The sequence below is a fragment of the Daktulosphaira vitifoliae genome, unplaced genomic scaffold (genome assembly GCF_025091365.1).
Source record: "Daktulosphaira vitifoliae isolate Bord-2020 unplaced genomic scaffold, ASM2509136v1 Scaffold_2, whole genome shotgun sequence".
Lineage (NCBI taxonomy): Eukaryota > Metazoa > Arthropoda > Insecta > Hemiptera > Phylloxeridae > Daktulosphaira > Daktulosphaira vitifoliae.
Window position 1 is genome coordinate 25,998,611 of NW_026099573.1, and position 21,418 is coordinate 26,020,028.

A 21,418-nucleotide genomic window follows, 5' to 3' on the forward strand; every position below is an offset into this window, starting at 1 on the left:
TCAATAGGGTTCTGAAAGAAAACGTGTTTAAAAGCGTGAACAATACCTTGCTTAATATATTTGACTAAAAAAAAGGGATCATGTATAATTATTATCCCGACCAATTCCAATGTTAAATGTGGTAAAAAAGTAATTTGTGAGGTTGTGTAATTGTCGCTAATCGTATATGCGTACATACATTTAATTTATATATTTATAAGCACATATTTTTTAATGAATACTTAATGCGGGCACGATAGGAAAGATTTAATGTGTCATATTTTGTAACACGAAATATGAATAACTTAACTTGGGTGCAAAAAAAAAAAAAAAATCAAAATTATAATATTTGTATTTAACTAACCTTAATAAATATATCTATATTTTTTCTATCATAGACAAATTAACCTTTTTTTTATAATTTTTTGTACTTTTCTTTACACCCAAAAATATTATTCTGTTGTTCATTAATTGAAAAGTAAGTATTATTGCATTTGTAGTCCTTCAATGAGCTTATTAAATGTTCAAACACGTTATCACAATTCGCGTGGGAATATAATTCAAGTTCTGTATGAATTATGGATGTGCCTATTAATTGATATAATCGGTAAAGAATACATACTTAAGACTACCGTATTTTGTTATACATGACTATACTACCATAGGGTCACTGGCCTTTGGCTCTAAAATTACAGAGTGATCGCCTCGATTACCTATCAAATATTTCCTTTGCCATACATTCTAAATTTTCATAGTTAATAAATATATTTCTTTAAATACTTTTTCTATAATTCAAACAAACATTTTTTATAGTATTGTTTTGTTTGGTAAAAATTGTTATCCTTGTAAACAGTCGACGTATACAACGAATTCTTTTTTTTTTCATGTATAAGCAACCTTGAGTATTGCACGTATCATTAGGTCAGGTACTCTACCGTATATGATTTTTATGTTGAATAGGACAATGAATGGAAAAAAATCAACATGGTCGGTCCATACTGACGTTGAATCCCAACATGTCATGTTGTGCATAGAATCGGCGGAGAATTGATCGCTGTGTATAACTGAGTACCTATTGTAAGCAGTAGATCAGCTGGAGGGAGGAAGTTGAATAAAAACGGTCGCGTTTCGAAGGGAAGAGATCGGTTATTGCTGCCGCCGTAGCGACACATGGTTTGCACCAGCGCTAAGCCCTGTTTAGCCGGTCGTCCATCTTTGCTCTGTATGTGAAATAAAATCACATTTGCCGTCGTCTTGTGCCGCTTTTGTTTTTCCGTGTTAATTTAGTTGCACCCGAATTTAATAATCGTGACAACAAAGTGTTCAGGTGTACAAAGACGTATAAAAGTGACAACGGGAGTGAATTTGCATATTTTCAAAAGTCCTTGACACTTGATCACTTCCGTTGCTTCCCCGCCGGTCAGTCGACCCTATACAAACGCACATTGAAGTGTGTAATTTATAAAGAGTCCGGTATTGCTGACCGTCAACGAACCAGGCCATACTGTTTCTTTGTACGGCCGTTTGCCGTAAAATGCGTATGTCCGTACCGCACCATCGCCGAAATGTCAATTAACAACATTCTGAGCCAAGTGAGTTTTTTGCCATACAATTATTGCTGTCATAATAACACAATTATCAAGTAACGTTATCTGTCAGTACTGACAAGTTATTCGCGTTGCCTGGAAGCGAGTTTTACCGACCTCTATCGAGGTCGTTTACTACCATTATACGACCCACCCTAACCGTGACTATTGTAATATTCAAAAATCTAAATATACGTAGGGTAAATGGGTGCAGTTATTGGCACCTTAAGAAAAGTACAGGTTTTAATCAGTGTATTATTTAATCTGTTACTATTGTTGCAAATGTTTCATTAATACCTATGAATAAAAAACTCAGCTCAGGGGAGTCGCGGCACAGTGGGGACGTTCCATAGTTGGGTCCAGTATAGATTTAATCTGACAATATTAAAATCACTATCATAAAAAACGCTTCGATGCAAATCTGTAGATAGTGTTTAATTCTAAGAAATTGGTGAATAATTACATCAACTTCTATTGTCTTAATTATATCCAGATTAGTAATTCTTAGAATCAAAAATATAATATATATATATATTTTTTTAATTATAGATTATATAATTTTTATAATTAATTGTATTGAAATTATTATTGATTTTGATTTTTAATATGTTAAAAGTAATCATTTTTTACTTACTTATTATTGCCCTTTAAAGTAAAAGTTTATAACAAAAAAAAAAAAATGAATTTATTACCATAACTTTTAGCTCAACTTGCAAGTTTGAAATTGACATCACTAAATAGAAAAATATGGTATTGTCAAAATTAATATGTAGTCAGAAAATTTTATAATTACTATTTACAGTAAATTTATCAGGAAAGCTCTATTTTTATATTTTTTTGCATTTTTATCATAATAGATTACTTAAATATAAATCATAGTAATTATATATAATCAACTTTTGGTATTTAAAAAAATTCTACAATTGAAATATTCAGAACTTAAATAATTTTAATGATTTAGTTTAATTAAAAAACCAATAAAAAAAATGTTGTTAAAACGATCTACTCAATTGAGCGTATTATAAAATTTGATTATAATTGTAAAAATCCATTGTTAAATTCAGGTGAAACTAAATTATTTTTTTTTTAGATTTTTGATTTATATAGCAACATGTTACAAAAAAATTTGGAATATTTTAGACTGGTAGTAACACATACAAATAGAGTTAAAAAATTAATATATTACAAAGTAAAATTATTTACTTTTGTAGTTGAATACTATTATCATATCAAATTTAATCGACAATAAATATTTTAAAAATATTATAAATAAATTATTTTGATTGTTTGTATGGCTAAAGCTGTTTAAGCTAATTTTTATTTGTTTAAGGGATTTTATTTCAATTTTTGAGGGTAATATCTTCAACTAAATACGAATTTTAATCATTTGATGTATCGTTGAAAAAATTAGGTTAAGGGAAAGTTGGAAAAATAAATCACAGTCATAAAAAAAATGCATAGTAAAATAATATTAACATGAATAAGAAATTTTTTATCATGAGGGGAGACTAGAGTGATGCATCCTTCATATTTATTGAAGTTATCGAATCTAAATGAGATAAAAATTAAATGATTCGAAAATTTTTTTCTAACTCAAAAAAAATGCAAAATATCAATTGACACTGACGAAATCGGACCTCGGTTATTAGCGCGAAAGACACAAGTGTTACCAATTTGGCAACTGTTCATGGCTTTCGTCCATTAATAAAATGGCATTTTAAGCTAATTCAAATTTTAAAGTTACTTTTTCGACTTTAAAAAGCAAAAAAATTTAAATAAGGTTAACTTCTTATGTCTTATGAACTTTATTCTATGTCAATTAAATTGTATAATATTCATGAAAGTCTGTGTATTCCTCTTGTAAGATATTTTAAAATAAAATAAAATACAAATCCCAGAATTTTAACACGAAAATATGCTATTTTTGCTATTAGCCATTTTCACCATGAAGAAAATGTATATTTCGAATTTTTTTTTTTTTCATAGTAAAGTATATAATATAAGCTTTAATTTAAGATTAAATAAAAGTGTCTATATTTTTGGAACATTTTCAAAAATTATATTTAAAAAAGCTTAACTTGTGTGCAAAAATTGCTTTTTCGAATCCCCTTGTGGACAGGAGATTATATGTGATAATTATATGTGTATGATTCAAATTTTGAACACCCCCTGTAAAAGGGGAAATTGTCCAATTTAAATAAAAAGTATGTCATATAAAAGAAGTATATACGACATCTCTATTTACACGTAGAAGAAAAATTATGGGGACACATTTTTTTTTTTTGTTTTATAGTACATGATAAAAGCTTTAATTTGATATACGTTTAAGGATTTAGTATTTCCGGAACATTTTCAAAAGTTAATTTTTGTAAAAAAGTTGATATTTTAAATCCATCCCTGTGAGCAGATTAAGTGTAAAAAAAATTATATTGATTTCATCATTTTTTAAAAAGTTATGGCAGTTTTAAGTAATAAAATTTCGAAAATTAGCAATTTTTAAATTTGTAATTTTTTTGGAAATTTCCCCCATTTACGGGAAACCAGGGAAATTTTGCAATTTTTAATGGTAATTACTTCAACTAGATACGATTTGTGATCTTTTGATGTATTGTTGAAAAAAATCGGTCTAGTTAAAGTTAAGAAAAAGTGGCAAGAGAAACAAAAAAAAAATACATCATGGTGAATTTAATACCTTCTCAGCTTTGCATCGTAACTAAAAATGTGGTTATCTTTCGAATTTTGCTATCTTAATTTGTATAGGTTTGATACTACTCTTTAAATTATTGGTTTTTTTTTAAATATACAGCTATTGACACCATTATTTTTCCATAAGAACTAATGTTATTTAGTTTAGACAGTTATTTTTTTTTTTTAACTGGCACCCTTTTTAATATTGATTTAGTATCTTTCGCTGTTAAATAAAAATTTCAGTTTTTGGAAAATATATATAGTGAATAATCTGCTTAATTATTAAAAAAAAATTAATTTTTAAAAATCAACACACTTTTGTTTATTAGTAAAATAGTTTTAATTATGCTAATAGTTATACCCCTGCCAATAACTGTACATATTACCCTATATAATAACTGTAAGGAATAACGTGACTATGTTATTATGTCCGACCGTGGTAGTTGAAGATTCTAGTAAGCTAACAGTATTAATTTTATTTTGACTGTGCTAGCAAAATGGGGTTGATTTTTTTAAACAAGACAAGTTTTTAGATTATTTTAAGTTATTTGAAGATAAAAAATATAATATAATTTTTTACAGCTAAATGTATTGAATTTATTGAATTTTATGCAAAATATGTACCTACTGATTAGGAACATAAGACTAATTTCAAAAATTCTTGATGTTATAAATCGAAAAAAATTAATAGTTTTGATGCAAATATAACAAAATCATTGATAATAAAACATGATTTCTAACATTCTCTGATTATCAAATTGTCAAAAGGTATTTTTAAGAACTTAACCTTGTTATAATAGGTGTATAATATAATAAAAAAATATATTTATATATAAAATGGAACACATCTAGCTAGCAACTCCTATAACTAATAATACAATAAAAATTTCATTTTAATTTTGTTTTTTATTTAACGACTTTCGCATTTTCAGACTATGTTAAAAGCATTTTTTTTATTATTTGTATTTAAAATAAAAAAAGTCTAAAATTTTTTCAAAATTTAAAAAAGGTCAGTTTTTACACACATATCTTATAAAAATGTATAATGATTCGATCACAATTTTATCATAAATATTTTTATGTAATATTTTAAGTAACGAGCACTTTAACACATAGAGTAGGATGGAGTAGGATAACGCAAATGGAGTATGCGTAATAATTATTAGGGATTGGAATTTTTAAATTTTTAAGAACCGATTTTAAAGATATACCTAAAATTTAAAGATTAAGAAGTATTGAGTCTACTCCGGTTAAGAACTGGTTCTAATATGTACTAGTAAAAAAAAATTAGTTATTATTTTTTAAGGTTATTTTAGGTATCAATTTAAGTATTAAATTTTATATATCTATGAGGTGATCTTAGAAATAATTACTTCATAAAAAGGTATTTTAAGTTTAAAGTTTACTATTTTATTATTACATTACTATAATATACTTTAAGCAGTTTTAAAAACATTTTAATAAACTATTAACCAATAATAACCACTCATATAATTTTTTTGTTATTTATGATATATATATTCTCTAATAACAAATATATTCATTTTTACTTAATTTTATTGTTTATGTCCTGAATTGGCCGACAAAGAAAGAATCAGTCACTTTCAAATTAATAATTATTTTAAAATAATTATTAAATCAAACGTTATAAGAGTTGTCAGTTAAATGTGTTACATTCTGTATATATACAAAAATATTGTTTTTTTTTTTTTTAGAAAATTTAATCCTTCTCAGAATGTACATGCTATATTAATATAAATAAATAAGCATTATCAAACTGGATGGTTAGAGTAGTATCGCGATCTTGCATAAACGCTCTAAATTAAAATAATTTTAAAAGGTGGAAAAGAAAAATATTTTCAACGTACGTGGCCCATTGTAATTTATGTTATCTATTTTTCACTGATGTGCAGGCACATTTAATTAAATCAAACAAATATTGCCTTTCTGTAAATTTCCCTAGTATAAACAAAAACTTTTAACAACTTTCAATGTTTAATATTGAAATTATTTATTATTTTTGGTTCTAAATATATTTTTTAAAATTTAGCTAATTTCATAGTTTATATTTAAACTATTACTATAAAAATAGATTTCCAACCCAGAATAGCGATCTTAATTATAAAAATATTCAAAGATCTCATTAAATTCTAAATTTATATAAAAAGGAGTTAAAATTAAAATATTTTAATTGTTCTATTATAAATATTCTATCGTTTTATAATAGATTAAATTATTTAATGTGCTCTGTATCACTTATACATTTTCAAATTATAAAAATAGTAAATCAAGAATAGAGTAGTCACAAATAGATACTATGTAATATTTTATATCTATAATTTACAACTACAGTTGTTATAATATCAATATTTTCTAATTTGTAATATGATTATTTTGTGACTCATAGTTTTTACTAGTAAATAAGAGTATACTATTTTGTAGTAAATTAGTGTTCAATATTTTAGTACCTCCACAAAAAAATTTATACCATTTCCTCTTTCGAGAGTAATTTTTGATTTTCATAAGAATTTTGATAAAAAATGTCAATGTTTTTTGTCAATAAAATGATTTTGATTATTATTTCAGTAATAACTAAGAAATTCATGGATTGCATTTTGTGAAAACATTCTTTAAACATAACTTGCTTTAAAATAGTATGTAAGTAATGAGTAGTATAAGAAAGCTATGCGATTGACAATATGAAATACTTTAAATATCTTTAAAAGCACAGCTTAATAATAATGTTATTATTTTGTCAACAAAGGTAAACGTTAGAAATTAACATTTCAACATAAAAACGTGTTATTTATATAAAATTTTACATAAATAAAAATTATCTTTCATGAGATTTATTTTTGTATGAAGCAATAAATAAAATATTCGTAAAAACTAATAATATTTTAATTTATATTTATTATTGATAGATTAAAGTACCTAAATATCTTCGATACATTATAAGCTTCTAATTCTAGTTCTAAATTTTTAATCTTCAGTTTAACTAATACACCTTTTAACAGATCATAAGATTATACAATTTTTCTTATTATATTTTTTTGGGAAAACAATTAAGAATTTATATCGAGTCTTTGTAAATTCGTAATTTGAACAAAATTAACGATAACCAAATAATATTCAATTGTGATAAGTTAGTTTTTAGTTAGATAAGATAGTTTTTAAAATAGTTAAACAATTACACTATTTATTGCGCTATTAATTAATAACTTTTAACTTACTGAAAAAAAATATTTTTATTAAAATTACTTATTTTGTTATAAGTTAAAGTCATATTTCAATGATTTTTAATTGTTTTTTTATTTTTCTAAAAGTTTTGCATTACTAAATTGGAAATACCTCAAGTGAGCAACCTTCAGATAATTTTAAAACTTTAAGCTGTTTTTGTAATAAGTTTTTCGAAGAAGATAGTCAAATTAAAACTTTTTAAATCGACGTACTATTTAATTAATTCGCCATTAAAAGTTAAATTAATTTTTTAATGGAATAGCCCTAACTTTTATGGTAAACAACAAAATGTGTTATTAATCTTTATGACCATATATTGTAATTTAAGTTTTTCACTATTTTTAACTAAATCAACGCTTAAATTTAAACAAAATCTCAATACTGGGAACAATATAATTTTTCTTTAAACTAGGACAGCTAAAAATCATGGAAAGGGTGAGGTTTTAGATGCTTTATGTTTTCTACGTTCTAATAAATTTTCTAGTAACTTATTTTACAATTAACCATGCTTGTTAATATTATTTTAGTAACCGATACCTGTTTAGTGATCTTCACTGAATAATTTTAGATAGTGTCCTTTGTAGAGATCTTGCACTAACCTATAGCTAAATAAAGTTTCTGCGGCTTTGTTTACTTGTTAACTTGTTCGAAAAGTTTGGACGAGATTTGAGTTAAATTGCTGCATGAGTTTCTACCAAATGGATTTTATTAGTTGCAGCATAGCATTTAGTTTGTGCGACTGTCTGATTTTGTAAAATAGACACCTTATTGTTATTATTGCCTATTTTATCACATGATGCTTTATTTTGAGCTTGCTGGAATTTATATCATATACAGTAATATTACACTGAATGAGGGTTAGGATCATAAATTTCCACTCTGTAGTTGTAATTTTCTATGAAATTTTTCAAAAATCTACAAAAATGTTGCTCACTGCCAAAAATATTCGTGACATTGAGTGAGTCTTGTTATCTGTAGTATGAAGGAAAAATTGGATTTCATTTGACGTATTCAATGCTTACTTCACATAAAAGAGAAATGGGAAAATTTGTCCGACCCTTTTTTACTCAGATAATACATTGTTTCATTCGTGTGTTGAATAAAAAATGCTGTCCTAGGGCTTTTGTATTACAGTTTATAAAAGTAATATAAATTCGTTTCGTATAAATTAAAAATAAACTTTGTCATTTAAAAACATGGTGAAAAAGTAAACAATTTATGTAAAAATTCCACAAAATCGCTAATGTATGTGATAAACTAAAATTGTACAAAATTATAAAAAAAAGTAAACAAGATAACCTCCGAGGAAATAGTTTTTTTTATTTTATATTTAATGGAATTTTCTGTCGTTTAACATAAAACGATCGCACAGTTGTTCACTCTGATATTTTACGTCCTTTAAAGCTAATGGATATTTCCACGAACGAGTAATAAGTTGTTATTCTCGGATTACTTACCTATGCTCATTATGGTTTATAAGCATGCGTTTGAACTTTGAAGTGAACTAATTGTACGGTTGCAGTTCACTGAATAATGCATCCAGAAGGGCAGAAGGGCAGAAATGAGAATTAAGTTTTCTGTGTTATCCCTATTTTCTTTGTCGTTATTCCAATAGCCAATAACGAGGCTGATAGTAAAAATAATAATGCTTATACTCATAACTAGACGGACGTGGGGATTAGTTCAGATGATTGATCATTAGAAAAAGGTCCTGTGCTTCAGGCAATTCTATTAGCCCCTCCTGTCACCACCACTTCCAAGTATTAATTAGGTTTAGATATTTGCAGCAGGAGGGTTAGTCAACTAACAATAGCAGCTACTGAAAACAAATAACGCCACAGGGAAATAAGTTGACAACTGATGTCAAAATATAATTGTTACATTCAATAATAAAAGTCGATAAACAACGTGTTTTCTTGCACATTTTACATGTTATGTTACACTAAAACTTATGGAAAAATAATTCACTCTTGATATTATTTACGCTTTCTTTTTTTTTGGTTTCGTGAGGTTAAAAGTTAAAAGAAGAATTGTATTAATGACTTGTTCGAGGAATAGTCTCTCGTGTCACGAATTTTTGTGGCCAATATCAACAGAACGGGGTATAAACATACACAATCAAAAGCTTTTTTTTTTTCTTTTGAAGCTTAATACGGAGGACATGAGCACATGATTTAGAAACGCTACAATGAGTTATGAAACCCAGTCATGCGAATACACGGGCGACTGTCGAGTGTACACAGAGCTATTTTCGTATACTTACACCGATGTATTTGCACGACCAGTGTTTATTTAATGCGCCCAAGAATCGTTAAGAAAGTTTATTTTAAAGGGCGTCGTTGAATACACATATAAGTTGGAGGTGGTTGTTCAAAAGATTTCAAGTTTTGTTTTCTTTGTCGTTATACAGCTAGTATATTGTATTTCTGTAAAAACAAACGTCAAAAGCTCCACACAACCACGATACGTCTACTTAGACAAAGTTCCCAGTAATTTGATTCCTTCTATAAATGCGTTTATGTTATCGCAAAAATACACCCCTGCTTGCTTTATGTAAAGAGCTGGTTTCGTTCTTAATTGCAGATTGTTTTCAAAAGAAATTGTCGGGTCGGTATAAGATCATGTATCATTCTGAGTATCAATTCAAATAGGGTATCGTTTTTGAAAAAACTGCACCTAAAATGCTTTAGATCTATTTTACATTCATACAAGTTAAAACATAATTTATCATTTAATTTATTATTGTCAAAATATATTATAAGTAGTCTTTTAAACAAAATGAGTTTTCATTTGTCATTTGTTTGAAAACGTATTTATACTAAATAGTATCCATTTGTTCTTTGTATATTTCCTGAAAGTCTGTTTATTAATAGCTGTTATTTACAATTAATATATTAATTAAAACAAAAATTAATAATGCGATCAAATTTATCTTAGGGTTGAAAGCTAACATTTTTTACAAACAGAATTACTCAGAAATTATATAAATGAGATTTTTCAAGAATATCTTTCAAAGTATATAAATCTATTTTGTTTTAGTTTCTCCTATACCAAACTATACTGCGTTTTATAATAAATGTCTATTTGTACAAAAATAAATTGCAGAAAAATTTATAGTTGTATTATTATTCATGTATGCAAATACAAAACAATCTATTGTTCAGTTTTAATTGACCTAGATCATCATCACATACAAAGTGTATTAAATTGGTAATCGTATAATAAACAAAGTCTTTGATCAAAAATGAATCAATAATAAACACATCGATCACAATAATAAAAAATAGTTATTTAAACTCGACAACCACTATTGAATTAAACACTAACAATTAACAGAATATTACTTTTAGTTACTTTTATAAGATTTAACTCGACCTTTTATGAAAGTTTTTATAACTAAAATATATTATTTTATGCACGCAATTATTGTATTTTTATCATTATTTATTTTATAGGTGCATTTATTGAGTCACATTTACGTAGAGGGTAGCATTTTGATTGTTTTATTGTGGATATTAATCAAGAAAGCTGCTAGTCCAGGAAAATCTAACAGAGCTGAGTCAAATGAAACGGTATGCAAAAATGGCTCATAAAGACAATTTTTAATTTTTTTTAAACTTAGCTAACTTTAAAGATATAATTTAACATTTAATATTCTTCTCGCATTATAAAACACAAAATGTAAACGAAATTATCATCTATTATTATTACTTAAATATACTTTTACTAAATTCATTTATGGCTTATTAATTATTAACAAATGTGTTATGTTTTCATTATCTATCGCTTTGAAAACCTCTGAAAATAGTTAATTATGTTTTTTTTTATTTGAAGGACTTAGAAAAAAAGATAAATGCATGGAATCCTCAGCCTTTAGTAAGTAAGCGACTTACACCGTCTACTTCATTAGCGAATCACGTAGTCGAAAGCAAGGTAAAAACAACTTAAAAAAAAGTAAAATATGCTAATTCTCAGTTATTTTCATTTTAATTGATCTTATTCCTTCAATGTTAAATTTAACAGAAAATATAGACCTAATCTGTCCCTCAATATTTAATACAATTAAGTGGAAATAACTAAACAAAACATTTTATTTTTAGCATCATTTAAAAAATACCTTACAAATTCAGACTGAAAAATAAAAACGACCATACATTTATACTTAGTTACATAATAAGTTATTCTGGTATCATTAAATTTCTTTTAGCTATTTTATCTTTATCTGTTATTACATAATAAAAAATAGAAGAACTACTTAAAAAACTTTTTTATATAAATTGATTAAAGTCTTGTGTTAATATAAGACACATTAAATTTAACTAATTATTAGGATTTAATTATAATTTAAAAGTATCAGTATGCATATTGGCTATTTTATTTTATTTAATATTATAAAAAAGATGTACTTTTAACATCTGATTTTAAATTATTCAAATTTCTATTTTAATATGATAAAAAAATCTTAAACTTTATAAAAAAAATATATTAAGTATTTTTTATTAAAATATACTTGCTGTAGATGATTTAGAAGGTATTAATTTTTCATTAAAATTTGAAGGGATATAGTAATCATGTAAAACCACAGTATTTATGAGTGGCTACTGCAAATTTCTATAATATTATCTAGTAGATTCCACTTAAAAGTATTTTATTATTAAATTCACACTTGGTAGTCATGTGTTTTAATGATAGTGATTTAATATAGTTAAATACGATTTTTTTTTTACAAAAAATTACGTTTGAATTATTTAACAGGTTGGCAAAAATGTTGTACTCAAAGGAAAATCATGTATAAATTTTGCTACACATAACTATTATGATTTCAATAACGATAAAGGTATTGAAAAAGTTATTATTGACACAGTGCATAAATATGGCGTAGGCTCTTGCGGCCCCAGAGCATTTTACGGTACAATTGGTAAGTATTTCATTATCACAGTTCAATATAACATCCTTAGATCGTTTATACTCGATAAACCCATAACTGATAAACGGATTGGTATGAGAATAGCTTATTCATTATGAATGGCTCATTCATAATGAATTATAAAAGTTGCAATTTTGTATTATAGGTTGGGATGTAGGGATATGTGTTCCCTTCATTAGTAATCCAATGCTATTATAAAAATCTTTTTAGCTTAAATCGGCTAAAAATGATTTATAAATATTCGTGATTTTTATCATAGATTGACAATTGAAAATAGTTTACAACTCCTTATTATACATTTCTATAGTTATAAACTTGTTTTTAATGGTATTGCAGAATACAAAAACTTTTTACATGAAAACAACTCTTATTGTTTTAAGTTTTTAGTATCTTTATATCCGTGGTAGGTACGTGTGAAAAAACTGCAATAAAAACACCTATACTTGTACTAAGAGATTTATTTTCAAAGGTACTTTATACTGAACACAAATAATTCGAATAGATAATGTTTTAACTTCACCAAACACATATACTAACAACTTACGCTTTTATTTAATTGTGCTCAATAAGAGCACATATTTTTTCACTTAGATGTTAAGAATTATGATAAATTTGAATCTAAGATGTTCGAGTCAAAAATCGATTGTAAATGTACAAATTTAAAACTGATAATTTAATAATATTTTATTTATCATCTTGTCCGTAAGAGTAGTCCGTAGTCCGTAGTCTTGGTGGAGCTAATTATTATCATCTGTCCTCCAAAAAAAAATGTTTATATAACTATGCATATAATTTTGTTAAATTTCTCTGCGGCTAAAATTTTTAGTATCCTCTCATATTACGCCTATGTACTTATCTCAAAACACAACATTACCAATAATCTTTTTTTGTCAAAAAAATATAATCATGTAAATTACAGAAAAATATTAAAATCAAATTATCATATCATAATTTCACAAATTTAGTAAAAACGTCAAAAAAATAATATAAATTTCAAATAATAGAAAATTCTTAGTGGGCACCGTTATCTCCTTATCACTTTCTGATACTTATATCCAAAAAAGTGCATCTGATAAACTTCTAAAAGATTATAAAATTTGTTAGTCTTGACAATATTTTACCAAGTTAATTCAAAGATTAATAATCTATTTGTGCGACATTACCCATTGGGCGGCAAACTTCCACTTCCCCTGAACGTTAAAATAAAATATTTGTATTTCATTTTGATGTGGTTTAAGTTTGCTAAATTTTACATAGTTAAAGTTCATTCATAAAACAAAATTAACCACATTAGTAATAGATAGATAAAATAATCACTAATTCTATGCAAAAACAAGTTTGTTTTTTTCAAAATTATATTTCAACTAGTGATGTAGTCGTAAAATTATTAGTGAGTATTCGTTTAAAAATATTGATAGACACTCATGAGGTGCTCCATCCACACACCCATCACTTCTTAACAATATTTTTATATACCCCCCTTAAATAATGAACGCCTATTAAAAAAAGTCGCTTCATGAAATGAAAAACATTAAATAATGATTATAAAAATCTTGCCCCCACCTCGAAAGAACTCTTGATTCTTGCGTCGTAATTATTGATTTATACATTCAAATTTTTTACATATAATAATTTTAATATTCCCAGAAAACCTGTTACAGCAATTTGTTCCAATTATAAATAAATAACAACCTTTATGTCATAATAAAATAGCAAAAATAATTATTAAATAACAGATACTAAATTTTAGAATCCTAAATATCTGTTATCAGATTTCGGTGACTATGACAATGACCAAAATATTACAAACAACAGAATATATACAAAAACCTGAGATGCTGTGGTTGGGTATACCCGCCGAACATTCGCGTATACCCTTCACTATACGACAGATTTTAACGCGATTAATTAAAATAAAATGACAAATATATTTATCCAAGAAAAAATTAATTAAAATAATTAATATGAAATATCTTATATTATATATTATACATTATACAGGGTGTTCAGTAAGTCAGGAAACGGGTTTCTATTGTTCTCATTGTTACAAACAATGAGAACAATAGAAACCCGTTTTCTGACTTACTGAACACTCTGTATATATATATATATTTTTTTTTTTTGCTGCAGGATATACGTGTAAAAATTTCTAATTATTTTAACTTTCTAAAAAATGAAAGATAATATGATATTTTTTTCCATAATTTGAAAAATTATAAATTGAGTATTACGTTTGCTTTATTTGTCCCTGAATTAAGTTATTTAGTCCTTGGCTCGATTTTTTCTCGTTTATCTTTATTTATAATCTCTAGAATAACAGGATGTTATTTTTTCTAAAAGCATACTCGTTTACTGTACTAATGAAATGTTATTTTTACTTTTATCAAGTAAAAAATATTTTGTCGAAAATCCTTTTAGATAATTAAAGCTAAACAAAACAAAAAACAATTGTATAATTATTGTTAGCTAAATTAGTTGAAGAGTACCAAAAATCATAAACGTGCTTATGAATTTTTCAATTTAGAATTATACATGAGAAAATGTTTTATTGTCCATTGCAACCAGAATGAAAATTTATTTTTAATATGTATTAATTTTTACTATAAGGAAGAGTTTTACTCCTATCCCATCTGTGCTTAAGCATTTAAAAAAGTTGTAAAAATATATTATAATATTATATTTCAACGATGTATATCATAAAATTACACAATACTATTCATTATATTATATAATTTATAATTTTGTAGTTACGTAATCTTATTTTTGATAAATGAATTAGGATAATTAGGATAATTAATATTTATGCAATAGTTTTCCTATTTTTCTAACTATAAAATAATGATAGCATACAGTTGTTATTTGTATAGGATTTATATGCTTTGTTTCCACCGCTGAACTATTTACAACACATTCGTGTTAAGGGTTAGGGGTAAGGGATTGACATGCAAGTCATATCTGTTAAAAGAAAAGGCATTCTGAGCGAATCCAACGTCATTTGAATAATAAAATGGAGATTATCATAGCAAGCTCACGCGCAACAACGTTATTTTTCCAGACAAATTGTTGACTACCGAATGGCAATCGTTCGGGTTTTTTTGTAAATTCGGGTAAAAAAAACTGAACAAAAATCGTGCAAGGATGAGTAACACGTGCGATAAATAGTTACGAGTCCCTCTGTTGCAACCACTGACTGTTATAAAATATTTCGACGGTCATAATAATTAAAATGGCCCTGTATTAATCGGATTGTATAGTAATTTCCTTGTTCGCGTACCACAAGGCACAAGACCCTTTAATCCTGGTGTTATTTGGATCGTGTAGAGATTTACATACAAATCGTGGGTAGTTTTACTATTTCCGGAACCGAGGTCGACTGTAAGCTCACTATATTTTGTCATGTACGGTTTAAGGGACCAATGAACTACGTAAGGAGGGTTTCAGGGCCAGGATTATGACCTTATCCCCTGATCCATCATTGCCAATATCTACAACCTAAGGAATACCCTTTATGACAATTTTGTTCCACTACAGCTACAGAAAACGACGTGCGTTGTATGATAATACACGGCGGCTAAAGATATTTTCAAAAAATCAATATTTACTTATTGAGTGATGTACATTTTGAGCAGTATCGTGTAGAGCTCAATTGTTTTAATTAGTTTATTGAGTAAAAAAACATGAGCATATTTTTCAACCAAAACAAGTAATAATTAAATTAAACACTAATGGTACATATAATCTTAAGTCTTTGGCATATCCCTTGGGTAAAAAGGTAGTGTTGTTAGAGATACACCAACAACGTCAATTATTTTCAATTAACAAATAAGTCTAAACTGCACAATAATGATAATAAACAGAAATGACACGGTTTTAAATATAATTTTTTTATCCAAAAAGCATACAGCCTTTGTAGTTATTTTTCACGTGTATTTTTATAAGTTATTTTGGTTCAAAGCACTTACTAAAAAAAAGATACAAACTGATAACAAATCAAACAATCATGTCATTATAATTTTTGGTGCTATTTATCCGTAATTGTATAATTGCAGCCAATAATAACATGTAAACTTGTAACATGAAATTACATTAAACATTAAGAAATGTAGAAAACTATTTAGTTTTTGAGTAATTAGTATTTGTTGTAAACTGTAATTAAAAAGGCATATGCTCATTAACTCCTCCACTATATCATTTTTCCTTTACGATTTTAAAATATATTATATGTATGTGTTCCGTACGTTTTCTTAAGTAAATTCAAATTTTGAGAATATAATATTTTATTGGAAATTGCCGTAGCTCGATTATGCCCATTATTTAACAACACATTTGAATGATATTTTCATTTCGTATTATATATAAAATCTATAAGTAGTGCAAATACATTCTCTATATTCGATAAACAAGGGCGATCAAGTTTTCGCTATGAATTTCTTATCACTTACCATTGCCATTCGATGCGATAAATCAACATTGGTTATGTATTGAAGTATTGTATTTTAGTTGTACAATGAGTATTGGAAATGGAACATAAATATGTCAAATTTAAATATAATTTACCATAAAAACTATAATATTTAATTTCGATGAAAAAATGTCGATATGATATTTACTTCCCTGCAGTACATTCGTAGAATTTTTAAACAAGTATGATGGAACATAGATACTTATCTTAAATATAACAACCGAAAATTATATGATAATAAAACAATATTCAAAAATAGTTACAACGACTTATCAGATTCACTAAAAATTGTATGATTATCGTTTTTAGATACCGATAACTAGCATGCAAAAAAGTCTTTAATTTTATTTATTTTTAGCTTCGATGCGAAGCTGAGAAGGCATTGGTTTTACTAAGATGTGTTTATTATTTTTTTTTTTTTGTGTCTGTTACCACTTTTTCTCAGCTCTCACCGCACCAATTTCTTTCAATGATACGTCAAAAGATCACAAATTGTATCTAGTCGAAGACATTACCCTCAAAAATTGAAAAAAATGCCCTCGTTCCCCGTAAATGGGGGAAACCTCCAAAAAAATTACAAATTTAAAAATCGCTAATTTTCGAAATTTTTTCAATTTTTTTTACTTAAAAGTGCCATAACTTTTTCAAAAATGAACATATCAATATAATTCTTTTTTATATAGATGTGTAATATCATTACCTTTCGTTTGGTATATTTTTTTCATAAATTTAACTCTTAACCTGCCCACAAGGGGGGATTTAAAATGACAACTTTTTCAAAAAAAATTAACTTTTTCAACTTAACTTTTGAAAATGTTCCGGAAGGTCTGACACTTTTATATATATCTTAAATTAAAGCTAATGTAATATACTTTATAATGGTAAAAAAAAATTTCGGACTTTATTTTATCTTCATGGTGAAAACAGACATTAAACTTAATAAAAAAAATACGATTTTTGTAAAAAAATTCTTTTTTATATTTTTAACTTTATAATGCTATAACTTCTCGAAAGATGTATGGATCAATATAATTCTTTTTTTTGTAGATGCATGATGTCTTTACCTATCATTTGGTATATTTTTTTTATAAATCTGACTTTTTACCTGCCTACAGGGGGGGATTCAAAATGACAACTTTTTCACAAAAAATTGACTTTTTCAACTTAAATTTTGAAAGTGTTCCGGAAAGTCTGACACTTTTATATATATATTAAATTAAAGCTAATGTAATCTACTTTATTATGTAAAAAAAAAATTTCGGACTTTATTTTGTCTTCACGGTGAAAATGGCTACCAAATGCTATTATTGTGTGAAAATTCTCAATTTTATTTTTTACATTTTTAACTTTATAATGCTATAACTTATTGAAAAGTGTATTGATCAATATAATTTTTTTATGGGAAATACTATTTTTTAATAATCCCTTTTTCATTCGACATACTTTATCTTAATCAGGATATTAATAAGGAACTAGCAGTTTATGAAGCTTTTGGAATAATCCACCAATTTTTTAAAATTAAACACTATCTAAAGATTTGCATCGAAGCGTTTTTTTTTGATAGTGATTTTAATCACTGTCAGATATCATTATACTTGATCCAACTATGCCACGTCACCACTGTGCCGCTACCTCCCTGTGCTGGGTTTTTTTTATAAAAAATACCATTTGTATTTCATTGTTTTAAATAATACGTTAATGCGCGAATATAATACAATAATATATATTTTACATTACTAGGTACGCATAAACAGTTTACAACAACAGATATAAATGCGTTAAATATAATTCATTATAAACATCAAACAGATTAAATATAGAGTAATACATATTATTAAAAAATTATATATTTATAATTATATATTATATAATAGAAAAATATGTATAACAAAAAAAAAAAAAAGAATTGAGGGTAATTTAATAATTTATAAACATAGAATAATTCTGTATACATCTAATTTTTAGTAAATTTCCCTTGTAACATTGTCTTCAAGGATTTTAAAAAAAAACTATAAGTGCCATATTTATAGTTGATTTGTATGTATACGCTGTATTTAAGTTGTCTAAATAACATGCTTAAGAATAGTTCAAATAAAACTTAATCAACTATAAATGTGACCAATAGGGGTTTGGAATTTAAAGCTAACTTGGTAAAATTAGTTAAACATTTCAGATGTATTTTTAATGACTATAACCTCTATACAATCGTTAAAAAAATTTAATATAAGAACCTCTCTTATATAATTATACATAAAAAATATATCAATTTTTTTGTGTGCAGATATTCACTTAGAATTAGAAGAAAGAATTGCAAAATTCATGTGCATGGAAGATGCAGTACTATACTCTTATGGGTTCTCAACAGTTACAAGTGCTATACAGGCATACATCAAGTCTAAAGATATTGTATTTGTGTAAGTGACCCTGAAAATTCGATGAATTATCCATAATAAATGAATGGTGTAATTTATTTTCTTGTAGAGACGAAGAAGTCAACTTTGCTATTCAACAGGGGTTGCAACCAACCAAAGCAACAGTAATATATTTCAAACACAATAGCCCAGATGACTTAGAACGTTTAATAATAGAAAATGAGAAAAAGGGAAACGTAAGTATTATATTGAAAAGTTATCACTATGAATTAGTGAGATCTTAATCAAATGAAAATATAAAAAACATTCCTTCCCAAACCTAAATATAATGAAAAAAAGTTATACAGTTAAAGAAATCTTAAAAGTCGGTCAACGTTTAAATAAATTAAAAATATGTATTCAAAATATAACCAAAAAAAAATAAGTTTTATCCTTAAAAAAGGGATAGGGGATTATTTTACTTCATTAACTCAAATCTCCATTTTTTTTTTCATTTTTTAAACACTATCCTATGAGCATTTTTTTTTAATCTAAACGTAGTTTGAAAAAAATACTTAAATGTTACCCTAATTTACAGGCTACGAACTCTTACTATAAAAAACGTCTTGCCTCACTACAAATTAGGTGAAATCTTATATTTGCAGATGGGGAAGAAAAACAAACCCCGAAAGGCTTTTCTGATAGTTGAAGGAATCTACATAAACACCGGCAAAATTTGCAACTTGCCAAGATTAATTGATATCCGGATTAAACACAAAATCCGAATATTTATCGATGAAACCATATCCATAGGTATATTAGGAGCAAAAGGCCGTGGTGTAACCGAACATTTCAACATACCAGTAATGCAATTTTACGATAAATTTTTTATACTCATAGTGTACTGAGGTGTAGATATATAATAAACTGTATTTTAGAAGAACGAAGTGGATTTAATCATCGGAAGCTTGGAAACTTCTTTAGCGGCAGGTGGTGGCTTTTGTGTGGGTTCTAGATTCGTGATAAACCATCAAAGACTTTCTGGACTTGGTATTATAATTGGTTTTAATATAATCTATGCACATATTTTTTAAACTAAGTCTATGTATTAAGTTAACTTTCTACCCTTCAGGTTACTGCTTCTCAGCTTCAGCACCACCACTGCTATCAGCTGCTGCTATTCAAGCTCTAGACCGCATTGATAAAAACCCCAACATGCTGATGGAACTCCGTGAATGTAGTATTAAAATCCATAAAACCATTGCAAATAGTTCTCTGATGAGTTATTTCACCTTAAGAGCAGATGAAATCAGTCCAGTCAAACATTTATACTTAAAAGACGATTTTTTAATGCATATTGAACAACAAGAATGCTTACAAAACATTGTTAATTATGTGAGTTTCATAGATTTTTGAATATTATTAAATCATCTAGTCATTTTTAACATTAATAATTATTACTTGATCAATGATAAATAACACATGATATATTTTGTAGTGCATTTCCAAAGGAGTAGCATTGATTGTGGCATCTTACTTGGATTATAAGGAACGCAAAACGCCTAAACCCAGCATAAGACTATTGGCCAGTACTACTGTGACCGATGAAAACATAAACTTATTAAAAACTGTACTGCTAGATGCTGCCAAAACATATATTAGTTAATTATATTTACGGCTTATAGAAAATATATTTGTTTTATTAATTTTAAGAAACTTTACCTATGTAGAATTTTTAATTGCTTTTTCATAATAATAAGGTATATCAATAAACAACTTTTTTGATTTAAGACTTTTTGACTATAACAGTAGAACATTAACGGCATATAAATGAACTTTAAATTTAAAAAAAAATATTACGAAAATTCATTGACCATGCCTAAATTGAATATAAACTGTTAATCATTCATAATAAAATTAAACTAAAAAATTATTTTTTTTATTGAAATTATAAATGATTTCTAACACAAAAGCTTAGTGAAAAAATCAGAAGAATGAGACTTTGAGTTATCAATTTGAAAAAATGTGTTAAATAAATTCATAGCTATTTTACTCTAATTTGTTTTTAACTTCTTTGCACAATTGACCTATATAAAAGCATATTTATTTGATTATATTAATAGTAATAATTATAAAGCCTTTATTTCTTTTAAAACTATATTTTATGCAATTAAATCAATTATTT

The 21,418-nt window shown here is 26.3% G+C and overlaps 1 protein-coding gene across 1 annotated transcript; it reads left to right on the plus strand.

Moving 5' to 3' along the window:
- The first annotated feature begins 1,060 nt into the window (after positions 1–1,060).
- On the plus strand, positions 1,061–21,023 carry LOC126899497 (serine palmitoyltransferase 1). Its single transcript, XM_050674470.1, has 10 exons — positions 1,061–1,571; positions 10,949–11,065; positions 11,328–11,426; positions 12,249–12,411; positions 19,164–19,296; positions 19,364–19,490; positions 19,899–20,096; positions 20,172–20,283; positions 20,366–20,628; positions 20,732–21,023. The coding sequence occupies exons 1-10, from the start codon at positions 1,545–1,547 to the stop codon at positions 20,897–20,899; spliced, it is 1,407 nt and encodes a 468-aa protein (XP_050530427.1). The 5' UTR covers positions 1,061–1,544; the 3' UTR covers positions 20,900–21,023.
- Positions 21,024–21,418: the final 395 nt, after the last annotated feature.